The sequence below is a fragment of the Esox lucius genome, chromosome 12 (assembly GCF_011004845.1).
Source record: "Esox lucius isolate fEsoLuc1 chromosome 12, fEsoLuc1.pri, whole genome shotgun sequence".
In the NCBI taxonomy this organism is placed as follows: Eukaryota; Metazoa; Chordata; class Actinopteri; order Esociformes; family Esocidae; genus Esox; species Esox lucius.
Window position 1 is genome coordinate 9,665,748 of NC_047580.1, and position 26,636 is coordinate 9,692,383.

A 26,636-nucleotide genomic window follows, 5' to 3' on the forward strand; every position below is an offset into this window, starting at 1 on the left:
TAGACGGAACGGAACAATGTAAGCTTATTTAGGAAAAGTCATGGACAGAGGAGGGTGTAGCTTTCAAAATGGCTGTTCTATCTAATGTGTTAGGTCCCGCCCCATTGCATTTGGACGATGTACAACTTCACACCATCCATATGAAATGTCTATTGCATTTGGACGACACTCAAGTTTTGTGATGGTAATTCCCTTTGTTCTATCACATGTCCTGGGCTTGACACAAGGGACTTGTCTTCCCCCATCTGGTTAACTTTCTCAACCCTTGAGGGAAACTTAAAGCATCTAGACAACCTACAGGTTGGCAGATGATTAACCCTACAGCCTACTGGTGCAGGTCAGAGGATGCCCCCCTAGGACAAACACCCGATCCCCCTCTCCTACATTCCTGAGGAACAGAAAGGACTGACACCCTTCTTTGTCTAGGCAGGAGGACATGGCCCAAATACCTAATAATCCTCTGATATTATACAGACATGTGTGTCACAATCAAAGTAAAGATTTACATACCAGCCAATAGAAAGACAGACATTTCTCAAATGTACCTTAGTTCAAAATTTCCATAACAGTTTACACCATCCAAATGAAATGTCTATTGCATTTGGATGATGTAAAACTTCACACCATCCATATGAAATGTCTATTGCATTTGGATGAGGCATGAGTCAATACAATGCAATGTGTATACATTTATTTACATATTTCATTTTACATTTTATTTTATTTATATATTTAATACTTTTTTGCTTATCTGCGCAATCCAAATGCAATATGAGGGTGGGACTTTCAGGTTGAGGTGTTCCCATTAAATTACATTGGTGCACACTGAGAACAATGTGACTAGACACTTGTTGAACAACCTGTATAAACCCACAGGAATATCTGGCTTGTATTGGTGAGATTGCCAGGATAACGAATACAGATCTTGATGATGTTTTAGATATAATTTGCAGGGACCATACACTTGAATGACAATATATGAAATACTAGTAAATTTCATCCTACTAAATATTATGCCATGATGAATTTGATTGATATTAAATCCTCCATAAAACATGCAAGGCCGTTTTCCAAAATCAGAAAGAACATCTTGCTCTTTTTCTAAACAAATTAGCATTATATATAGGGCTAGTTTTGGGAGTTGAAAGAGTTGTCCTCCAACATTGACCACTGACCAACAGTAGCAACAAGGCAGTAGATGATAATCTTTCAGTAGCAGACTGCACTTCTTTGGCAACCCGGCGCACTTCTTTTGCCAGTGTAAATGGCAAATAAAACTCAGTAAAACCGTAGCCCAACTCACAGAGAAGGGAAAAGGATGTCAATTTGTAATGTCAACAGGTAGTTTGCCTGCTACATGTTGGCCAATTCAAATTTTTAGGGGGGTGTCAGGTGTAATGTGTTATTATGAATGTGGAACCCGATTATTACGTGGAAATGGAGAATGTGACTTGAGTTGTGTGGGTTTTGTCCAGCATGTGAAACTTGGCCCAACTCCCTCTGTTTAACACCTTGCATCTATTTAATTTATCACCAAAAAAATAAATAAATGCTACAGTAAATTCTATTGATCAATACTATCATCATCTTTTCGCTTATCCGGGGCCAGGTCGCGGGGGTAGTAGTCTAAGCAGAGATGCCCAGTAATAACCTGATAGGAGTCTTTTGGGGCTCAGTCCAAGGAGACATGAAATGTCACCACGTCCCCTAAGCTACCAGGATCAGATGTTTATCTCAAACACTCCAAGTCCCAGGTGAGCAATGATCTGCAAAAAGCAGATCAATGCAATAAACAAACACCTCTTATGGTAACATTGGTCCACATCAAATACCCTGGGTCATGACATTAGGCTGGGACCCTTGAGTACTGGGTCATTGTTTGTGTCCCATGTTTTTTCACCAGTGGGCAACTTTTTTTCTTCTAACACCTGCAAAATGGAGAAAGACATCTCATTCATTCAGTGGGACATTAAGTTCTATGTATCAATTTTCAATGAACAGCAATCATTGAGATTAGTCATGAGTCCTTTATCATTTTCCTGATGAATTTTACAGCTGATCTTCGTATTTAATGCATCTTTTTTCTTTGATATTGTGTTTTGAAGAAAAAGTGCTATTGTTAGTGCTTGTCACTCCCTGATACGCAGCATTCCAGTCAGATTTATTGTCAGCAACTGGGATGAACAGCAACTTCTCCACACTCAACATGCGCAGAGACATTTCTGAAGAGGCGTTGTTCAAGAACCTCACAATAGTTCTTTTTGGCCTCATTATTAACTACATTAATGGAACCCTTTTATACACCTTCTTCACCAACGTGAACTTCCACAGTGACTCCAGGTACATCCTTTACATGCAGCTGATCATCAATGACAATGCCATGGTGTCTATTATGGTGATCTTACATGTCTTGGTCTATGTTTGTCCTACCGTAAATGTGTCGGTGTGTATAGTTAAGCTTCTGATATGTGAGAACAATCAAAAACATTTCTTTAAACTTGGCAGCCATGTCAACTGATGCTTTGTAGCCATCTGTCACCCTTTACAGCATCCTTTAATCTGTACAGTGAGTAGGACCTACATGCTCATCGCCTGTATTTGGGTTGTGGGGGCCATTCCCGGATTCATCACTCATTATTACCATTGTCTTTAAGCCTGTCATTTTTCTCTTCTGGTAGAATGTGCTATCCTTAAATATCTTTCAGTCAATTCACAACTATAACACAGACTATGCCACTAATATTCTTTATTTGTGCTTTGTGTGGATCACACTGATCTATACATACTTTAGAGTGGTGTTTTCAGCTAAAGCTGCCACCTCAGATCCAGTTTCATCCAGAAAGGCCCAGATGACTATACGTTTGCATGTTGTGCAGCTATTGTTCTCTATGTTGTCCTACATCACCCCTGTCATGGACACTGTCCTTACTTCCCTCTTCCCAGACTTCCGCTCAGTAATAATGTTCTGCAATAACATTATAACTAATATTTTACCACGGCTGCTCAGCCCTCTCATCTACGGCCTTAGAGATCAGAAAAGCACATGAAAAGGTCCCTTCTTTGCAGGAAAACTGTTATGAACATGAAATCTGAGACCAAAACCACCTGGGGGCTAATTCAGAGGGATATAAACCAGGTAAAAGTGGCCACTTTTAAGCAATGCAATGGTGACCTGTCTTCACAGGTTCATTCCAACCAGTTTTAGAAGAGTGTCGACACATGAATAATACTGTAAATAATGGAATCGTGGTAACGTTGAAATGGTGGGTTGGAATGAACCACTCGATACAAAATTCTGTTGTATATGGTAAAATAATATTGTTAGCTTAGTAGTGTACAGCAGGAATTCTTACACACTTCAGACAGAGCTGCAATGTGTTTTTTCCCTTTATTCAAGTACAGAAGGATCTGTATACAGAACATTAAAGTAACATATTACATTCATTTTAAAATTCATCATGACCCAATATATTTTCATTGTCTTCTTACAGGTGAATTTGTCTGATATAATAAAAGACCAAGACACTACTCCCATCACTCTCACAGCTAAATTGTTTGCATATTAGAAATATCCCAGTTGGACATTAGGCTATTATCAACACTGATTACACTTACAAATCTAGGAAATTACAGTAAAAAAAAAAGTCCTTTCTGCTATTTCAATGTCATATTCAATGGATTAATGAAAACTTATGGAAATGTATGAACTTGCTGGATAGGAGCATCTTCTAAATCACTTGAATGTAAATTTGACCTAATCACTTATCTGTAACAACACATCAAAAATGGATTTAATTACATATCCACAGCATCCATCCACAGTAAGGAATAAGAATTGGTATACATGTTTAACCGACAAAAATACCAATACTTCCTCTTTTATTAAACAAAAGTAGAATGAACATGACTCAGTGCATACAACATGGTAATATTTTTTTACATATATATCTTAATCAACATTTCTATCAAATGTAGATGTCTGCCTTGGTACGCCAATTACTTCAATAATACATTGCTAGCAGCTGGCAAACCGTTCTTCATTATTTTACTTATTTTCAATGCCAAAATGGCACAAGCTTATAAAACATTCAGCTCATTTATTGCTCCTTGAACCAAAGAACATAGATGTGTTTTGTTGAAGCGCCAGCCTACTTGGCTTCTCTGTTGTTAACGGTTGTTTGTCAGATCTCTGTGGTTCAGCATCAACAAAACCCTCAAAATAATCAAGCAACAGAGAGGAGCTACAGAGTTGTGCAGTGCATAGCTAAACATGGAAAAACATACTGATGAGGAACACAGTGCTGCTTGTAAGTATGTGAGCCCCTGCAAAAATAAGAACACCAGGTCATCAGTCAAGGAGCTTCCAACAAGCTCAAGCTCTACCAACAAAACAACAACCCCAAGCATTCAAACAAAATCTGCCAAGATGATGTGTGTTTTGGATTGGCCAAGTCACTGAAGATAACCTTAAATGTTAATTGAACTGTTCTGCAAGGTAGAGCGAGAATTCATGTTTAATTAAATTGTTTACAGAGACTGATTAGTGGCTATAGGAGACATTTACCCCAAGTAATCAAATAAAGAGTTTCACATTAAATCAGTCTTTGTTAAATCACTTTAGTTGGAAAAATGACATATGATTTTGTTTGGGTACTTTATTTGGTATTCCTGACCTGTGACACCACTGAAACTGAACTCATATCACTGGACTGCAAGAGCCCCTACCTTACTTTCAAGATAATGTTCCAACCGTACATTTTTACTTGAGCTCTTTGTTCAGCCCTAATGTAAACTCAGTACAGTCAAAATTCTCTGTCCTGGCTCTCAAATGGTAGAACCACCATCCCCTTAACGCTAAGACAGCAGTGACCCAGGCCATTTTCTGAGACCTAACCTTTTCACAGAGGAAGGTGTACTTTTGGGATTGTGTTGTTTCCCCAACCAACAATGTTAAAATGAATGCACTTTGTGCATAGCTGTGTTCCAATGGTAACTCCATGGACAATGATGCATCTCTCTGCCAGAAACCAATGTAAAATATCAGTCTCTACCTTTAACCAATCCACCGGTCTCCCTGAATCCCTATGTAAATTAAATCCTTGCAAAAAACAGCCTCTGAGAAGTTGAATGAACTGGAAGGTCCCGAAGACCATATGCTAAATGACCAACAATCAATCAATACATCATATTTAGCCATACAGAACTGGTCAATAGTTTGTAATCTTGACAACTTCCCTCTAACTTCGCATTCAATCCCTCTAGACAGCACTTACAGCTTAAAATGCCAACTGCGAATACTGAAACTTTTTCAAAACATTGCTGACCTTTGTAAACAGTTTTATAATTAGAATAATTATTGTTGTCATTAACTTATGACAACAATGTATTCTGGTAATAACCTGTTAGGAGTCTTTTGGGCCTCAGTCCAAGGAGACATGAAACATCATCACGTCCCCTAAGCTACCAGGATCAGATGTTTATCTTGAACACTAAGTCCCAAGTGAGCAATGGAAATTCAACTGAGGTGAGTGAGTAACTTCATTGCCAACTGAAACATTTTCTATAGGTCTGCTTACTCGCTCTGCCCAAACTTAACATTATATTATATTTAACTATACTGTAGGTCTTTACAGTGTAGCCTAATTCATAACGCAGATTTTTCCCCATAAAATAAGATTTTTGTAATAAGGGTCTGCTAAATTAGTTAAGATCAATCACTGAGCTGTAACAAGACAACAAAATGGAATTTAATTATACATCCACATTTACCAGAAATGACACACGGAGGTTAATGCACAAAAATACCAATATTTTATTTCATTTTTTTTTTTAAACCAAAGTTGAATAAACATAACTTGCTGCAAACAGCACGGTGGTTTTATGTCGACATATATCTTAATCAAAACTTCAATCAAAAGTGGCATTTACAAAACTTTCCTTTTTTTAATTTCACTTTTCAAAAATTTTACATTTTTTTTTGGTTTGTTTTAACTTTTTCTTCCTTCAGCGATTCCTTTGAAGTGACCTGAAACACAAGTCAAATGAAATATTATATTAGATATAATCTAATAGTTCATATAACTTGTGATTCAGGTCACTTACATACTTAGGAACTTATAAATATAGTAACTGATCTGTGTTACCCTCACACTGAAACAACTAAAGTACGCTTTGACATACTAACTAAACTTAATCTGACCTGAAGGGGTTCTTTACTTCTTAGGAGAGTTTTCCTTAGCTTGGTGGGCTTGCAGCACAGCCACCGCCTCCTCCACCTAGAGAACAGTGAAGATAGTGGAGAGAAAGAACACAGGGTTAAAACCAGTGTTTACTACAGGATGGGGTCTGGGTCTGCAATTATTTAAACTTTTTCTTTACTGTGACTACACATGAAGAATCTTGATTGTATTTTTGTTTGTGTGTAATGATGAATGTGGTTTCTAGATGATCCACATGGTCTAAAAGTTGATCAAATAGCAAAGACATGTTTATTATAGGTATAGAAAACACCAAAAGACCGTCTACTTCTTGGTTTTGTTTGACTAAAGGGGCAAGCTACTAGGCTTCTCCACTGTTAAACTGTTTGTCAGATTTCAAGTGTACTGCATAAACAAAACAAAAATTCAAAACCAGGCAAGCCTAGTTCAGCCGGCCGCAATAAAAACTGTTGCCCTCTTGAGATTTGAGCCCGGGTCACCCACATGAAAGGCTGTGTCATTAACCACTACACCACAGAGCTAAACATTGAGACTGTCAGTATAGCCTCTTGTGTTTATCTTGAACAAATCTTTTGCCACTGGCCATTGTAACAGTTAATTGGACATTCGTGAATGACATTGATACAGTTAAACGTTTCTTACTAAGTTAACCTCCGCCATTTTAACAGCGTATTAGCAAGTAATAGGCTTTACCAGTATTTACTAACTTACTGGAAAAGTCATAAGAATTGCACAATTGCTAGCGAGTCTGCCAAAGCTATTTCATTTCATGCCATAAGAACGTATTTTTTTCTTTCATGGCATAACAATGTACCCTTTTCTTTCATTTGTGAATGACATTAATACAATAACCATCAATAAAGGTGATGATAACAACATTTTTCATCAAGTAAAAAGACAATAGAATCATGGAATCTACAAGAAATAATAAATAAATGACGTTGCTCTCAATAGATTCAAAATGAGGTCTTCCACATGAGAGACACTGTCTTTAACCACTACACCACAGCATTACAAGTTTCAGCAGTCGCTAAACTCCTTTGTGGATTGTATTAAACTGACTAACGTTTCTTATTACGTTTACCTCCACCATAGCATCTATGGACTGTTTTGCTTTTACCACAGGCCATTTTAACAGCTTATTAGCCATTAATAGCCTCACTAGTATCTACTAACTTCCTAGGAATAATCATAAGAATTGAGCAATTGCTAGCGAGACTGAAGATGAACTTTTCCATACCAGAAACAGTCGCAATATAACCGTATACAGTTTCAGTTAAGGATAACGTAACTACTGTATGTTGTAGGCAGCAAATATGTTTGTCTATCCTGACCCAAAACGCATGCACGTACTTCGAAAATCCACCAGACACAGTCGTAATATAACCGTAAACTGCCCGCAATGTTTTCGTCTATACGGAACAATTCATAATGCGTACATGGCTTCAAATGCGAGGAGATACAAACTCGGGACCTATAGTTCGCAGGTCCGCTTCTTTTTTGTTTGTTTTAACTTCTCTAACCACTACGCTTTTTAACAAGGTTAGGTCAGTTAGTCAGTCAGTCACTCAGTAAGAGATATTCACTCTTCTTGGCCGGCTCCGCTTATGGGGTCTGGCAAAAATAAACAATCTACAGAGGAGAGCTACAGAGTTGGACAGTGCATTGATAAACATGGAAAACTATAAACTGAGCGGAATATATCAAGGAGGCTTCCCTTAGAATTTGAGGCTTAATGGATTGTCTAAAACACAATCATCTCAAACCAACTGTAACATTATTAGATGCCCGTCTGTGTGGCTCTTGATGAGTGTGGATGTGAAGGACATTCCACGTCTAGCAGTTGTTGCAGGATCTCAAATCCAACGGATTGACAGAATAACATTCATGAATCAAAACCAACATTAAATATCTTTGCAAAACAATATAAACAGCTCCGGAATAAATTAAGAGACCACTGCACCATTTTCTTTCCTTTCCAAAAAAGTTGAAAAGTTTTGAGTGAGGAACAGAAGGGTTCAATTTGCAGTGGTCACTTGAACAGAAGGGTTAAAATTAAGTGACCACTGCAAATTGAACCCTTCTGTTCCTCACACAAAACCTCCCTTTTATACTTTTTTGGAAATGAAAGAAAAAGGTGCAGTGGTCTCTTAATTTTTTCCATAGCTGTAGTTTCAGAGGAGGGAATGTGCCAAATTTAAAGCATTATAAAATAGTATCTCTCATACCCAAACATTTTAGAGACGCCTGCAAACAGACAGTTAGTTATAGTAATTTTCCATCATTCTGTTATGGTCCATAATTGTGGTAGTTAAGGAGCAATTGTCAGCACTACAGACATTTAAAACTCAACCTTAAAAATTGAAGCTCCTAAATATAGTTACCTGCTACTAAAGTGCCAGTATAGAGCCCTGTTTTGGAAATACATCCAGATGCACTGAAGACCCGCTAAGATGCACAGCTTGATACGCTGCAATGAGCACCTGACAGTTAAATACAACGTTTGGACTGGAGCCACAGATTTACTACTCAGCAAGCTAGAAAGAACACACATTTAGTAAAGAAATTCTTGTCCGTTCATTTTGACAACATCTCAACATTAGCTAGCCAAGCTATATTTGTTTGTAATATATTTTTTAACAATTATGTAAACTAAGGGGTTATTGAATCCACATAAAAACGTAGTCTAACATGAATGCACTGTGGTTAGTTAGCTAAAGTATTTTGCTCCCTCCCTCCCTAAAATAAAGACCAAGCAAACGCACACAGTTAGTAGTGAGGATATACAATTTGTGGGCTTGCATAGGTTATTAAAATAGTAAAGAGGTGCTAGACTCACCATGATGATTCTGACATTTACGGTCATTGCAGATCAGAACTATTTCTTTTATTTGGTACAGAACTAGAAACAAAGTATCAGTTCTTGTGGCATCCTTAATTCCAAGCAACACGTAACATGACATATTGCTCAATTTCCCAAAACAGTTGAGTCTAAGCCAAAATATCAGATAAGATGCACCTATAAAGGCAGGAGGATATTGCGCTAATGGAGCCAACAGCACCAGAATTTCTTGATAGCTTGAATCTGACTATACAATAATAATCTGACATCTTCGGTTTAAACTCAAACTAACAGTGGAAAAAACGCAGATATGTGAACATAATGTACATACCATTACACTCAGGTAAATAATATTTTAATGCTCTGGTAGGCTGCGTACACATTTTGTTGCTGCCACTGCTGAGCATGTTTGAAATGGATTTGTAACCCAGCTATGAAACTACATGTTGGAAATACGCTGAAACATCAATAGTAGGTTTTTGGTTTGCTAGGAGCCCACAATTTACATGTACTCATATTTTCCAAAAAGGAAGTAAAACACAAACTGAACAGGGCCTTGTGTGAACAGCTGAGATGGGGTGGTGCTCCTCATTGGTTCACAAAACACTGGGACAATAACAACCAAGCACAGTAAAATAACTATAGCACAACAGGACTGCAACAACACCCACATTCAGGAGGTGCTTCTTCATGCATTTATAATAACGTCCTCTTCACCAGTTCGAAAGAATGTCCTACCTTAGAGTGCAGGGACTCGGGGGACTCCAGCATGTGCAGCAGCTCAGAGTTGTCAATCTCCAGCAGCATCCCAGTGATTTTACCAGCAAGGTTGGGGTGAAGGCCCTGAATCAGAGGGTACAGCCGCTCACCTGCAAACAAGAGAATGACAGGAAGAATTACAATGAGACAGGGAGGCATCTAAAACTGTTATAGAGGAGTCACAGACGAACACTTCCCAACAGCATTCCAGTTACACACCCAGGAGTTGTTTCTGCTCCATGAGAGGGGCTGAAGCTAGCATTGAGGCGGTGAGGGGTTCCTGACCTCTGACATGAACCGCTGGCTCCATCAGCTGCTGGGTGACAACCTCACAACCAGAAAGATAAAACAAAATGAAATACAAATGACCACAGGGATTTAAGTGTTTATCCCCATAAAGCTACACATTCCCATGATGTAGTTTATAAAATAACACAAATATGTGACAACAATATACGATGTGAAATGTTTTGGGATTTGGAAGATACAATTTGGAGTCCATTTACATTTTATAATTAGTTTTTTTTGCTATTAAATTACATAAAATACCCCAATAAAGATAAAGCGGAAAAACACTTTATGCCAATTCCAAGGAAACAGAAATCTGAAATATCTCCTGTTTGCAAGTAATCACACTATATTGCCATGACACTCCAAATTATAGTTTTTACAATATCTACTACCCTAACACAGTCAACTGTTCAACATAGTCATAACACTGTCTATCAAGCAATATATATATTTTTTCCTTATTTTAGTACACTGAGGACATGTGGACAATTATTCTAATTTATGTGACTGTAAAGGTAGCGGTGAACTACCTTTTGGCATAAGGAAATTGCATGTCTGCTTATTTTTACTTCCAAAATGTTTCAAAGCAAAAAACACATTGTGATTTATCTTTATAAATGAATTTGGTTGGAATTCAGCTGAAATATCCACGGGTCCAAATAGTTAGATAGAAAAAAAGTAGTAGGGGTGTACTAACTTTTCTGTTTAAGATAATTGCATTTGTTTATTTTAATTGCATAAATGGTTTCAAAGCAACTGATTTCTTAAACGGGGTTATCTTAATTAATAAATGTGGTTAATCAATAAATGTGGTTTGCTGAAATGTCCACCTGTCCCAAAAAATTGCCAAATACAAAAAAAAAAAAGTCTATAGCTAGACATTTTTTATAAAATGATACCAAACTCAACATGATAAAGTTTGAATAATTTGTCATGATGATAAAGACAGATGAATGTGATTTAGACATCTATGCCCATATCAACAATTTGGAAATATGTAGTAAATGTAATAGCAATATAAATTGTGTTATCCCATGTCTCTAACAATATAGCTACATGACTGATGTCACAGACCATTTAAATGGTAAATTATGAGGAGATGCTGTATTTCACCAACTGGTAGAACATCAACAATCACCAAATAAACAGGTGTTTCATGGGGTGTTCATGAGGGTTTCTATGAGTTGATTACCTTTTTCAAAATCTAGGTAAACCCACAGCAATCAACACTGTCTTAACATTTACAATGGGGAGAACAAGTATTTGATAACCTGCAAAATCGGCTGTGTTTCCTACTTACAAAACATGTAGAGGTTTTACATTTTTATTATAGGAACACTTCAACTGTGAGAGACGGAATCCAAAACAAAAATCCAGAAAATCACATTGTATGATTTTTTAATTTATTTTGATTTTATTGCATGAAATAAGTATTTGATCACCTACCAACCAGTAAGAATTCCGGCTATCAGAGACCTGTTAGTATTTCTTTAAGAAGCCCTCCTGTTCTCCACTCATTACCTGTATTAACTGCACCTGTTTGAACTTGTTACCTGTACAAAAGACACCTCTCCACACGTGGGGCATCAATGATCATGAGGAAGGTGAGGGATCAGCCCAGAACTACACGGCAGGACCTGGTCAATGACCTGAAGAGAGCTGGGACCACAGTCTCAAAGAAAACCATTAGTAACACACTACGCCGTCATGGATTAAATCCTGCAGTGCACCAAGGTCCCCCTGCTCAAGCCAGCGCATGTCCCTGGCCCATCTGAAGTTTGCCAATGACCATCTGGATGATCCAGAGGAATGGGAGAAGGTCATGTGGTCTGATGAGACAAAAATAGCTTTTTGGTCTAAACTCCACTCGCCGTGTTTGGAGGAAGAATAAGGATGAATACAAGAACGCCATCCCAACCGTCAAGCATGAAGGTGGAAACATCATTCTTTGGGGATGCTTTTCTGCAAAGGGGAAAGGACGAATGCACCGTATTGAGGGGAGGATGGATGGGGCCATGTATCGCGAGATCTTGGCCAACAATCTCCTTCCCTCAGTTAGAGCATTGAAGATGGGTCATGGCTGGGTCTTCCAGCATGACAACGACCCAAAACACATGCTCCATAAGAAGCATCTCAAGGTCCTGGAGTGGCCTAGCCAGTCTCCAGACCTGGACCCAATAGAAAATCTTTGGAGTGAGCTAAAAGTCTGTATTGCCCAGTGACAGCCCTGAAACCTGTATGGAGGAGTGGGCCAAAATCCCTGCTGCAGTGTGTGCAAACTTGGTCAAGAACTACAGGAAACGTATGATCTCTGTAATTGCAAACAAAGGTTTTCTATACCAAATATTAAGTTCACAAGTTCTGCTTTTCTGATGTATTAAACACTTATGTCAAATTAATTACTTAAAAATCATACAATGTGATTTTCTGGATTTTTGCTTTAGATTCCGTCACTCACAGTTGAAGAGTACCTATGATAAAAATACAGACTTCTACATGCTTTGTAAATGGGAAAACCTGCAAAATCGGCAGTGTATCAAATACTTGTTCTCCCCACTGTATTATGTTATATGTCAAAACAAATGACGCAAATACATGATAAATTCCACAGCAGCATTACAGTGCGTTTCATTAGGGAAGGAATTAAACTTAGAAAATACCTGCGGCACGGCCATTTGGGTTGGCAAAGTGATGACATGCTGCAGGTTCCTCACTCCTGAGGAGTACTTGTACTGGGTGCCTCGGACCATAGTACCAGACACACCTCCGCGACCACCTGCTGTCTGTGTGCCAATGTTAGCTGGGAATTGGGGGGTCTGTTAGTAACTTTTCAAATTTTTGGGGCAAAACTGGTTTAGCATCATAGCAAGTGTTTTTGTAGACTTTTCTATGTATTCCTTACCCATCCTCTGAGTGTAGTTGGCAATGCGCGGAGCCTGGGTGGAGGCCTGTCGGACAGTGCTGATGGGGGTGGAGGCGCGTCGGGGAACGCCAGGCCTGACAAACTGTCCGGAGTAGGGGGCTAATGGCAAAAAACAAAACATTGAATATCCCAAACACATGTTTCAAGTTACAGTATTACTTCAGTAATTCTAATTCCTTGCTTTTAGCTCCAGTATGGCGTCAACAATGTTTCCTTTGAAAGTTCACCCTGTGGTCGGGATGGCTGTGCCACCCAACGGGGAGACGTCCGCATGGTGCTTCCAGGGTTGGGGTTGTAGAAGGTGCGACTTGGAGGCTACAGCAGGCAAAAAAAACATCTTACACATTAAAAACAACTTAACCAGCAAGCTGAAATATCAAAGATAACATAACTATCATGCTCATTTGTCTAATGGAGAGACTGGTTGATCACATGCAACTGCACTAAAGACCTGAGGCACAGCAGACATGTAGTAGCCGGCCTGCTGATATGAGTCCATGACCGGGCAGGGCATGGTCCTCACGGTGCCCAGCCTCTGCATGTACTTGTTGGTCAGGATGGCCTTGCGCTCCTCCTTGCGCTGGGCTAGAGCCACATACAGTGGCTTGGTAGACACGATACGTCCGTTCATTTCAGTCACAGCTTTGGTGGCCTCCTCAGGGGATGAGAAACAGACAAAGCCGAAGCCCTTGCTGTGGCCCCCATCTGTCATAACCTGAGTGGGGGCACGATAAAACCAAGAGGTTGAACATACGAACAGCGTACAGGTTCAGCGTGATGACAGAAATAAGTACTCAAAGCTCTCAAAAAAGTGTGGGTTTTACCACCTTGGCACTTGTTATGGTGCCGTACGGGGCAAACTCCTTCCTGAGTTTCTCGTCATCTAAACCATCGTCTAAGTTCTTGACGTACAAATTAACCCCCTGAATCAGAAAAATAAATACATTGAAAACGTCTATTGTTTTACATTCATGCTATTTTACTGCAAGCTACATGTATGTGCACTTTCTCACAGTACCTGGTTGCGATGGATGCGTTCCTGTTTGATCAGCTCAAACTTGCGTTTCAGCTCTCCCTGTCGCTCCATCCTCTTCTGAGCGCGACCCACATACAGGAACCGGCCAGGAACAAGTTCTTTCCCGTTCATCTCGTCAACTGCCTAAAAACACTCCATCAAAATTAACAAAGATTAAATGCTCGGCCTTCTTATGCTAAAATGACATCCAGCAGATTGACAAGAAAGCGGTATTCACCCCACCCTTGATTTTCACACACTTTCTAAGTGTTACAGTGGGGTTTAAAATGCATACAACTGGGACTTGTCACTAAGCCATAATAAATGTTTTTACTAAAAAGTATTGTTACATTATTACTTGTCAAAAATGTTTTATGGGAAGCCATAAATAACAGGAATCAATATATATATATATATATATATAGATATATATATATATATAGATATATAGATATATAGATATATAGATATATAGATATATAGATATATATATATATATATATATATATATATATATATATATATATATATATATATATATATATATATATATATATGACATGAAATAAATTTGTATGACCACCCTTTATTTATATACATGGCTCAATGGAAGAACTGGGACATTTCCAGCTTCTAGGAATTGTATACGGAGCCTTGCGACAATGTCTATTATTACATACATCTCCCCATGGTAATTAAACATTATCAATGCGAAAACAGGGGGTGATGGTGTTCACTGTCCAAAGCTTATGCCTGCCTGTACCATAACCCCACTGTCACCATGGTGAACTCTGCTCACCACACTGACATCAGCAAACCTGCTCACCCATGAGCACACCCACACAAGGACGAGCACGTAGGTAAGATTTCCGGAGAAGGTTCCTAGCAGATTGGGCAGACATTTTTTGGTTGTAATCTGATGGCCTGGTTACATGTGGGCTGTGGTTGTGAAGCCAATGGACATACTCCGATTGGATATATTGGGAGCTTATGGTATAGAAATTAATATTAAATTATTTGGCCACAGCTCTGATCAATAGTCCTGCAATCAGCCTGCCAACTGCACACTGTGATTTTTACTATGTACTGGGATATAAACTAATTTGCAATATTTTGACAGTTGACAGTGCAAACAAATGCATAATCAAATAAAATAGTGAATTTTGGCATACCTAATAATCTGGCTATGTTTGATCAATTTATCCTGGTGCATCTCCCTCAAGATATCCACTTTTTAATAACACTTATATGGTAATATACTACTACTAATAATAATTACTATAATAATAATAGACACAAAGCTCTTTTGTTGATCCACTAGTAAGGAAAACAAATACCTGCGCGGTGACTACCAAACATGCAGGTGATTACCTAATGAAGCTGGTTGAAAGGCAGGAGTGTGCAAAGCTGTATGTTTTAAACACTTTTCTTGGTTATATTTGTTATTTCATAGTTTGACATCTTAAACATTATTCTACAACATGAAAAAATAGTAAAAATAAAGAAATTCCCTTGAATGAGTCCGTGTGTCCAAACTTTTGACTGGTACTGTATACAGTATCTCACAAAAGTGAGTACACCCCTAACATTTTTGCAAATATTTGATTTTATCTTTTCATGTGACAACACTGAAGAAATTACACTTTGCTACACTGTAAAGTAGTGAATGCACAGGGTGTATAACAGTGTACATTTGCTGTCCCCTCAAAATAACACAACACACAGCCATTAATGTCAAAACCGCTGGCAACAAAAGTGAGTACACCCCTAAGTGAAAATGTCCAAATTGGGCCCAAAGTGTCAAGATTTTCCAGCACTGCCTTAGCCCTCATGGGCATGAAGTTCACCAGAGCTTCACAGGTTGCCACTGCAGTCCTCTTCCACTCCTCCATGACAACATCACTGGTGAATGTTGGGACGACAGCCATGTAAACCAATTTGATGCAGTGTGCGGCGTATGGTCTGAGCACTGACCGGCTGACTCCCCACCCCTCTGTAGCAATGCTGGCAGCACTCATATGTCTATTCCCCAAAGACAACCTCTGGACATGACGCTGAGCACATGCACTCAACTTGTTTGGTCAACCATGGCGAGGCCTGTTCTGAGTGGAACCTGTCCTGTTAAACCGCTCTATGGTCTCGGCCACCGTGCTGCAGCTCAGTTTCAGGGTCTTGGCAATCTTCTTATAGCCTAGGCCATCTTTATGTAGAGCAACAATTCTTTTTTTCAAATCCTCAGAGTTCTTTGCCATGAGGTGCCATGTTGAACTTCCAGTGACCAGTATGAGGGAGTGTGAGAGCGATGACACCAAATTTAACACACCTGCTCCCCATTCAATACTTAGACCTTGTAACACTAACGAGTCACATGACACCAGGAAGGGAAAATGGCTAATTGGGCCCAATTTGGACATTTTCATTTAGGGGTGTACTCACATTTGTTGCCAGCGGTTTTGACATTAATGGCTGTGTGTTGTGTTATTTTGAGGGGACAGAAAATGTACACTGTTATACAAGCTGTACACTCACTACTTTACATTGTAGCAAAGTGTCATTTCTTCAGTGTTGTCACATGAAAATATATACTCAAATATACACAGAAATGTGAGGGGTGTACTCACTTTTGTGAGATACTGTATATACACCACAAGGGAGAAACTTCAGAGTATCCCCATAAAAAAATAAAATACAATACAGACCCTTTGTGCGTCCTCGTGGTTTTCATAGTTCACAAAACCAAATCCACGAGATCGTCCCCTTTCGTCCATCATCACTCTAACACTTAGGGTCCTGCCTTGGAAACCCCCAAACAAAGAAAATCATTTAGGGTAAATATCAAAAGCGTTCATGCCAATTCACACAACAAAAATGGTCTACAATATTAATTTACACCAAACAGGTCAGCCACTACTTAATACTACGGCACTAACAGAGGGATATGCCATGTCAAAGCTTTTTACATGTCTTACTTTGTGGATTTTCTTACCAAATGCAGAAAAGACATCCTTGAGTTTCTCATCACAATAGTCTTCACCAAAGTTCTTGATGTACACATTGGTGAACTTCATGGCTTTGGCACCAAACTCTGCCTGTCGCTCTTTCCTAGACTTAAAGTGGCCAACAAAACTGAAAACCACCCCAATCACCAGTTGAGAAATAGAAAATGAAAGACAGAAAATCACTCTCACATAATAAGAAAGCAGAGGATAAGTAAACAACAGGACACACTTAACCGGCTCCACATACTACCACGTAAAAAGGGGAGTAGACTTGAGCATCTCACACTCTCAAGCCATAGCAAAATAAAAGGGGTATCTATATTGGATTTAACATGAACACGCTGGTAACTAATAGAAGGCAATTGACTGTCATTCAGCATAAGCATTAGGCCCAGTCCAAATAGGCAGCCAATGTGTGAGTGTTTATTTAACGATCCCTACTGATGGAAAATGTGTGACAGCAGGTCAGCAATATAACTTTCCATGTGTTATTGCTCTCATGTCATTATACAGTAAGTTGTATGAACATAGGCATATCGCTGAAAAGCTATGAATGTTCAGGTCAACCTAACATTGACTTCTAGTGCACATTGTACAATTACCTGTAGAAATAGCATTCTAAAGGGAACCTTGATATATTTAAAACTAAATTGAACAGGTGGTTTTGAAAGGTCATGAAATCCCTCACAGGTCGTCCCCGGATGGGAGACCAGACAATGATGAAAATGGTTTTGGAAGATCAGTGGAGACACTCTTCCCACTGATATAAGTATCAAATCATAATGTCCAAGTGGGCAGGGAAAAGGACATTGTGCTGCATCGCGGCCATCTCCCAAATAAGACGTTAAACAAGTGTCCTGAGGCCACAAAAGACTCAAGATGATATTATTAAAACATGAAGGCTACTATCGATGCACTGCTATTACATTTACCAACACTAAGAACCTTCAAAAGGCTCCGTGAGAGAAAAATCCACCTGGCAATGGACTAGAAAGGTAAAGTGTGTTGCTGCCTGACCAAACATTATTCAGAGAGAAAAAAGACAGCTCCAACTGCCCACCATTTCCCTCACCTAATTGTGGACAATTGACAGTTTCCGCCCAGGGAACGGACCTTGGGGTCTGCCATGCCAGAGTCACTACCTTTCTCTAGCCTGAGCAAAAAATATGAAAATGTTATCTGCATAAACTTTCATCACTGACTCACCATGCAACCGTCTAACAAAAAATCTCAGGCTGTCCTCCCCCGTAACCATTACAGATATTTAAATAATTGAATCCATTGTGCTTCTGGAGAAAGAAACCTATTAAGGTACTCCCAGATTTATAGCTTTAAGTAGGAGTTTTTTCACTTACACTTTCCGGTCATTCAACAGCATTCCATTCATGGTGTCAATGGCACGATTGGCTGCCTCTTGAGTTTCAAAGTGAACAAATCCGTAACCTTTGGAGCCATTCTCGTCACATACAACCTGAAATTGAAAAATCCAAGTTGGAAATGAGGTCCATAAAAATGACACCTTGACATTCAGGCAAGAATGGAATGTATAATGTCAACAATACCTTGCAGGACAGAATATTCCCGAAGGCTGAAAATGTGTCATACAGGGCCTTGTTGTCAATTGACTCATCCATGTTCTTGATAAAAATGTTTCCAACTCCAGACTTCCGTAGCCCAGGGTCACGCTGAGACCACATTATTCTGATGGGTCGACCCTTGAGGACCTCATAGTTCATCGTATCTAGAGCACATTCCGCTGGAAAAAACAAAGCATAAGATATTCACTGCATCAGATATTTGCTCATCATGTCTAGGGTTCATATAAGAGTTGCCATGTTGAATGCAAGAATTTCAGGCATTTTTGAAGCACTATATAGTAATATATGAATCTCAACATAATATGTCATTGATGAAATAAAAATAAAATTCCACAGCCGCTTTCACTTCCTTGTAACGACTCTATATGGCTGTATCCAAAACGTGCAGTTTTACAATTGACATGTAATTGGCCTTCCAATGGCACAGAGTACAGACTAGGGCTGCACAATATATCATTTCAGCATTGGCATTATGTATGCATCCACAATAGTCTCACCGTAGAACGTGCTATCTAGTAAGGTAAACAAATCAGTGTACAATAGAAATATTTAAAAAATGGAAAACGAGCATTATATCTGTAATTTACTCAGATTTATGGGTTATTGGATACACAGTTAATTATTATTATTATTTTAAACACGGAGTTTGTTGCTGCATGTGGTTGACATGTAGGCTCTGAAGAATACAGACTGTGAGGTTGATAGCCAAAGCTCTTTCTGAAGACATCCTGTTTTTTCATATCGCAATATACAGGTGCTGGTCATAAATTTAGAATATCATCAAAAAGTTGATTTATTTCAGTAATTCCATTCAAAAAGTGAAACTTGTATACTGTATACATTCATTCCACACAGACTGATATATTTCAAGTGTTTATTTTTTAATTTTGATGATTATAACTGACAACTAATGAAAAACCCAAATTCAGTATCTCAGAAAATAAGAATATTGTGAAAAGGTCCAATATTGAAGACACCTGGTGCCACACTCTAATCAGCTAATTAACTCAAAACACCTGCAAATGCCTTTAAATGGTCTCTCAGTCTAGTTCTGTATGCAACACAATCATGGGGAAGACTGATAACTTGACAGTTGTCCAAAAGACGACCATTGACACATTGCACAAGGAGGGCAAGACACAAAAGGTCATAGCTAAAGAGGCTGGCTGTTCACAGAGCGCTGTGTCCATGCACATTAATAGAGAGGCGAAGGGAAGGAAAAGATGTGGTAGAAAAAAAGTGCACAAGCAATGGGGATAACCGCACCCTGGAGAGGATTATGAAACAAAACCCATTCAAAAATGTGGGGGAGATTCACAAAGAGTGGACTGCAGCTGGAGTCAGTGGGGTGCCATGTCATCTGCTGGTGTTGGTCCACTGTGTTTTCTGAGGTCCAAGGTCAACGCAGCAGTCTACCAGGAAGTTTTAGAGCACTTCATGCTTCCTGCTGCTGACCAACTTTATGGAGATGCAGATTTCATTTTCCAACAGGACTTGGCACCTGCACACAGTGCCAAAGCTACCAGTATCTGGTTTAAGGACTGTAGAATCTGAGCATTAACAATTACAATATGAATGTATGTTTCATTGGAAGTGAATGTGCCTAGATAATGAGAACAACAGAAACCTCTCTGTTTAGATTCTCTCAGTAGGTAGCGCTCTAATGACAGGAATGTTTACGATGGCCATATGGCATGGGGGTTGACTTCTAAAAAGTTAGAAACGCCCTTAATGTATAGGCTAGCTGGTAACCAACATTACAGGGAGAAGAGATTGACTGAGATGAGATTGAGGTTGTGTAAGGAAGACCAGGTCCGTAACCTCATGAACAAGACTTTCTAATGCTGCAATAAATAATATACTTTCTCTCTCCCTTGACAAACGGGTATGCTAATTATTACAACCACTATACGAAACGGCCGATTTCTAACAGGACCATGGTAATTGGCCATCAAACTCACCTGACCTTAACCCTATAGAAAATCTATGGGGTATTGTGAAGAGGAAGATGCGATGCGCCAGACCCAACAATGCAGAAGAGCTGAAGGCCACTATCAGAGCAACCTGGGCTGTCATAACACCTGAGCAGTGCCACAGACTGATCGACTCCATGCCAGGCCGCATTGCTGCAGTAATTCAGGCAAAAGGAGCCCCAACTAAGTATTGAGTGTTGTACATGATCATACTTTTCATGTTCATACCTTTCAGTTGGCCAATTTTCTTTATTGGTCTTAAGTAATATTCAAATTTTCAGAGATACTGAATTTGGGATTTTCATTATAATCATCCCACTTAAAAGAAATAAACATTTGAAATATATCAGTCTGTGTGTAATGAATGAATATAATATACAATTTTCACTTTTTGAATGGAATTACTTAAATACATTTTTTGATGATATTGTAATTTTATGACTAGCACCTGTAAATTGCAGAAAAACAAAATGTTGCAATGTCAGATATTTCCAATATCGTGCAACCCTAGTACAGACATCCGCTCCCTTGCATTCCATACAGCCAGGGTTGGGTAGGTTACTTTTCAAATGTAATCCGTTACAGTTACAACTTCTGTCCATCTGTCCACATTTGTAATCAGTAACATAACTTTTACATTACTCAAAATCAGTAACGTAATTTGATTACTTTTAGATTATTATATACATATTCATATTAAGAGGCTTTAGAAAACAAATAGGAATAGCTTATAACGAGTTGAACACCCTTTGCGGGATCAGTCAGTGCTAGAGTTTACATAGCTAGCCAAAAACAGAATTAGCATTTTAACTTATGGGTTTTCTACAGCCCCTTTGGAAAGGGTTTCTAAACCATTGCTTTCTACTTCAATTTGATTGGGCTACATCTGTACATTACATGCTCAAGGTCGGTCAGATATTCAGTCGTTCCGATTAATCCAATAACCCTCGATCTTCCAGAATCTGGCTGTTCATCTGAACATCGGAGGATGTGTTAATCATTTCTGTTATTTGTTTTATTCATGTTTCTAATTGCTTCAAAACAGTGTTGAAAAATAAATAGCAATTTCTCAAAAAGGTTACTGACATTGTTGAATATAAAAATTAAGATATCCATAGCTTTTCACGCGTACACTAAATCTACAGTAGTCTGATGTTTTTCTTACCAAAACGTTGCAGAACCCCTTGGCAAGCAAACGCACATTTGCAATGGTGAACACCTGCACACAAATACGTTTTACCCGCGCAAACGTAACATGATTATTAGGGCCACCAGCAATTGATTTTCAAATCGCAAATGATAGAAATAAACTGTGATAATACACCTGCACTCTTATCTTAAAGTCAATGTGGTCAGCAGCCAATGATAACCAAAGAATCACATTGCCTACCTGTATGGACAGAGTTAAAATGGTTGCGTCAGGTGTTATTTTGGTTCAAATAATTATGTTTTTAAAACATTAAATAATGCAGCACATCATAATAATTTCATGCACCTTTTAATTTTCAATTGAAGTCATCCAAAAGTAATCATAATTTCTTTCAAAAGTATCTGTAATATGATTACAATATTTTAATTGGTAAAGGATTACAGTTACTATTTTTGTGTAATCCGTAACATGTAATCCGTTATTTCCCAACTCTGCATACAGCCTAATACAAACCCAATTCCAAAAAAGTTGGGACACTGTACAAATTGGGAGTAAAAAAGGAATGGAATAATTTACCAATCTCATAAACTTATATTTAATTCACAATAGAATACAGATAACATATCGAATGTTGAAAGTGAGACATTTTGTAATGTCATGCCAAATATTGGCTCATTTTGGATTTCATGAGAGCTACACATTCCAAAAAAGTTGGGACAGGTAGCAATAAGAGGCCGGAAAAGTTAAATGTACAGATAAGGAACAGCTGGAGGAGCAATTTGCTATTTATTATGTCAATTGGCAACATTATTGGGTATAAAAAGAGCCTCTCAGAGTGGCAGTGTCTCTCAGAAGTCAAGATGGGCACTGGATCACCAATTCCCCCAATGCCGCGGCGTAAAATAGTGGAGCAATATCAGAAAGGAGTTTCTCAGAGAAAAATTGCAAAGAGTTTGAAGTTATCATCATCATCTACAGTGCATAATATCATCCAAAGATTCAGAGAATCTGGAACAATCTCTGTGCGTAAGGGTCAAGGCCGGAAAACCATACTGGATGCCCGTGATCTTCGGGCCCTCAGACGGCACTGCATTACATACAGGAATGACACTATAATGGAAATCACAAAATGGGCTCAGGAATACTTCCAGAAAACATTGTCGGTGAACACAATCCACAGTGCCATTCGCCATTGTCGGCTAAAACTCAATAGGTCAAAAAAGCAGCTGTATCTAAACAGGATCCAGAAGCGCAGGCGTTTTCTCTGGGCCAAGGATCATTTAAAATAGACTGTGGCAAAGAGGAAAAGTGTCCTGTGGTCAGACGAATCAAAATTTGAAGTTCATTTTGGAAAACTGGGACGCCATGTCATCCGGACTAAAGAGGACAAGGACAACTCAAGTTGTTATCAGCGCTCAGTTCAGAAGCCTGCATATCTGATGGTATGGGGTTGCATGAGTGCGTGTGGCATGGGCAGCCTACACATCTGGAAAGGCACCATCAATGCTGACAGTTATATCCAAGTTCTAGAACAACATATGCTCCCATCCAGACGTCGTCTCTTTCAGGGAAGACCTTGCATTTTCCAACATGACAATGCCAGACCACATACTGCATCAATTACAATGTCATGGCTGCATAGAAGAAGGATCCGGTTACTGAAATGGCCAGCCTGCAGTCCAGATCTTTCACCCATAGAAAACATTTGGCGCATCATAAAGAGGAAGGTGCAACTAAGAAGACCTAAGACAGTTGAGCAACTAGAAGCCTGTATTAGACAAGATTGGGACAACATTCCTATTCATAAACTTGAGCACCTTGTCTCCTCAGTCCCCAGACGTTTCCAGTCTGTTATAAAAAGAAGAGGGGATGCCACACAGTGGTAAACATGGCCTTGTCCCAACTCTTTTGAGATGTGTTGATGCCATGAAATTTAAAATCAACTTATTTTTCCCTTAAAGTGATAAATTTTCTCAGTTTAAACATTTGATATGTCATATATGTTGTATTCTGAATAAAATATTGAAATTTGAAACTTCCACATCATTGCATTCTGTTTTTATTCACAATTGTACAGTGTCCCAACTTTTTTGGAATCTGGTTTGTAGAAACTACATACTTAAGCCTATAATATTGTCAGAAACATTCCAAAATATGAAACATTTGTATTTGCAGTCAGAAAGCTTTTTTATGCTTATAAATTAACAAAGTTAAATTTCTATGCGCACTATTAGTTCAAATTTAGCGGACAGATTTTTAAATGCTGTTAAAGTGACGAGGAAGAAAGTGGGAGGATCAGTCTACTTCGATGCAGCCTACTGTGATGCATTCTGAACTTCAACCATTAAAACATTTAGACTATTATTTGGAGCTGGTAATTATGATGCAGAAATGATCAAATGACTAGTTCAATTGAGCCAGACTCCAAAGTTTTTTTTTTATAATTATAATTTTGTTAAGTTTATTGATTTTCCAAACCACACTCCAGGAACAGCTAAACCGGTGGAGAAGGGTGAGACACTTATAAAGCCTGTGTATGTAGGCTAGAAATAGAAATGACTTTACCCTTTCCATGTTGAAGGGTTCTGTATGACATTTTCAAAACACTAAGGTACAAAGAACATTCTATGTACAGCAAAGTTTAAATTTTAAGTTGTCTGCATAATAACAGTGTGTTTTCTGCTGCAACAAGACCACTGAAACAAATCAGGACCTCCAAATCCAAGTACTTCAAATACTCTGGGTCAACCCCAACACACACATATACATACTAATGAAAAATGTAATTGGTGAAATAAGGGTGATATTAATCCATTAGGCAGGATTACTCCTTCCATCCAGTTAATAAAAGCTGATAGCATGTAATTGACCTTAGGAATGGCTTTAAGAGAAACATAGCTACGGTAAGAAAGTTACCAGCATGTTAAATCTCCTCATTAATGATTGATATGTAGCACAAATCTGATCACAAATAGAATTATACCATCAGCGGGCTGCTGGAAGTTTATGTATGCGTATCCAAGAGACCTCCGAGTGATGACATCGCGGCAGACACGAATGGACATGATGGGCCCAGCAGGAGAGAACTTCTGGTAGAGCATGGCCTCTGTGACATCAGGGTGCAGGTCCCCTACGTACAGTGAGGCCAACGGGTATGACTGACCACTGCTGTTCATCCTGCTGACACAGAGTAAAGCGTAGTAAGGGAGGGAGTGAAACTGGCAGACAACACTGGTTCTACCATTTCATGAATTGCTGTTTTATATGATGCTTTCATCCTACACAGTTAATTTGACCTCTGGCCTCAGGCCAGTTTGATTGAACACTTGCTACATTACAATGGTTTGCACAGAACTGAACAAGTTAAAAAAAATAAGATCAAATAGATTGGCATAAGTTTGATCTGTTTTGTTACTTGAAATAGAGTGGAATATTTATAAAAGGGCAGCGACCATGCTAACAGTGTTCCCAACCCAGATCCTCCCCATTTTATGTAAACTCAGCCCTACAAAACTATCAGAAAGCATGTTAAAATTCAAAGGAAACATTTTACAAAGTTGACTGAGAAACACATTCTACTTCTACGACAGAAAGAGCCAACTGAACTGAAAGTTGTTTGTATGAGGGCCAGATTGGAAACTTGGCCATGATCCTGGGGTTAACAGCCTACTCTTACGATCAGTGTCATGGGATGTTTAGTGACCAGTCAGGACACTGTATGATGCTCCATCTAAAACAAAGCATTCTATGTAGGGCAACGTCTCCTTCAGTGCACTGTGATTTCATTTTTAGACTTGACAAACTCCACTTCCAATAAAATCTGAGCTCAGATCCAGGGACCAAATAGGCTTATTTTCAAAAGCACCAGACACAGTAGATCAGGATAGTCAACAAGCATAGCGGGGAAGCTGTTTTCTGAAGTGGTTGGGGCGAGGTTAATTCCTTCCATACACTAGAAATGTTAAAAAAAAACTTCACGATGACGATCACCAAAAAAGCGGTTAACTGCAGTCACATGACCAACACTAGTAAAAGACGTGCATAACTAACTTCGCTAAAGTTAACGTTGTCAATGTATTTAATCACTGTACAATAGCTATCATGTTAGCCAGCTTCATTAACCTAAGTTATGTTATACTATGTCAAACTAATGGATCGCAAACCTGGGCAATATCCCATTGAATCTACGCGTTAACTAGTTAATCATCTTTTAACGTTAGTCATAACTACAGTAGCAACGTTCGGTCAATACAGTACTGTATAACACAAATTGTCGTTGAAACAGAATGCAGATTTTTCTCTGGCTACCTAGGTTAACGACAGTGCTGTTGAGTACTGTACTGTGTAGCTAAATACGGTGACACAGTAAGGTAGCAAGCTACAGTTGCGGTAATTTTTTTCTAAACACAATTTGTTGATTTAGTTCCTCGACATGCCAAAAAGCTACCTTGGCACATAACTTAAGTAACAAGTTTATCTATCATAATGTAAGTTAGTTAACTAGTCGCGAAGTTGGCGAATACGTTACACCACCAGTTAATTGGCTACAGGCCAATGCAAAGGCAATGGCTAGCCACCGAACTACAGTGATGTAATTGATATATATTGACGAAAATAGAATTAATAAATACATATTACTGGATAATGACTTACCTTATGGAGTTACCCAAGGTGAAAAAACAGCTAAAATTCTTACGTGCTACTATAGCCTAAAACTTTGAAAATGTTTTTGTTCCAATATAATTTTCTTTATCGTGAAAAAAAACCTTTCCAATCAGCGCCCGTGAATATTCTTCAATGGCCTATATATAAACTACGATGACGCTGCCCGACTAAACCTTCCGCGAGAAAAAATAGATAGTGTACAC

The 26,636-nt window shown here is 38.7% G+C and overlaps 1 protein-coding gene and 1 pseudogene across 4 annotated transcripts; one reads left to right on the forward strand and one right to left on the reverse strand.

The window, feature by feature from the left end:
• The first annotated feature begins 2,179 nt into the window (after window positions 1-2,179).
• Window positions 2,180-3,205, forward strand: LOC105008386 (annotated as a pseudogene).
• Window positions 3,206-3,383: 178 nt separating this feature from the next.
• LOC105008385 (embryonic polyadenylate-binding protein) lies at window positions 3,384-26,566 on the reverse strand. 4 transcript variants are annotated; one of them, XM_020051425.3, is made up of 17 exons: window positions 26,422-26,566; window positions 24,752-24,945; window positions 18,610-18,803; window positions 18,403-18,518; window positions 18,120-18,200; window positions 17,035-17,174; window positions 16,748-16,842; window positions 14,052-14,192; window positions 13,861-13,956; window positions 13,485-13,748; window positions 13,261-13,348; window positions 13,013-13,132; window positions 12,771-12,910; window positions 10,039-10,147; window positions 9,799-9,929; window positions 6,200-6,275; window positions 3,384-4,323 (listed from the first exon to the last, which is right to left on the reverse strand). In XM_020051425.3, exons 2-16 carry the CDS (start codon window positions 24,942-24,944, stop codon window positions 6,213-6,215), a joined length of 1,971 nt encoding a protein of 656 aa, XP_019906984.1. In that variant the 5' UTR covers window position 24,945; window positions 26,422-26,566; the 3' UTR covers window positions 3,384-4,323; window positions 6,200-6,212. The 4 variants fall into 4 exon arrangements, with proteins under 4 accessions (XP_019906984.1, XP_019906983.1, XP_019906985.1 ...); XM_020051424.2 differs by lacking the exon at window positions 3,384-4,323 and adding an exon at window positions 5,837-6,025; XM_020051426.2 differs by lacking the exon at window positions 3,384-4,323 and adding an exon at window positions 5,837-6,025 and having other exon boundaries at window positions 24,752-24,948.
• Between the last annotated feature and the right edge of the window lie 70 nt (window positions 26,567-26,636).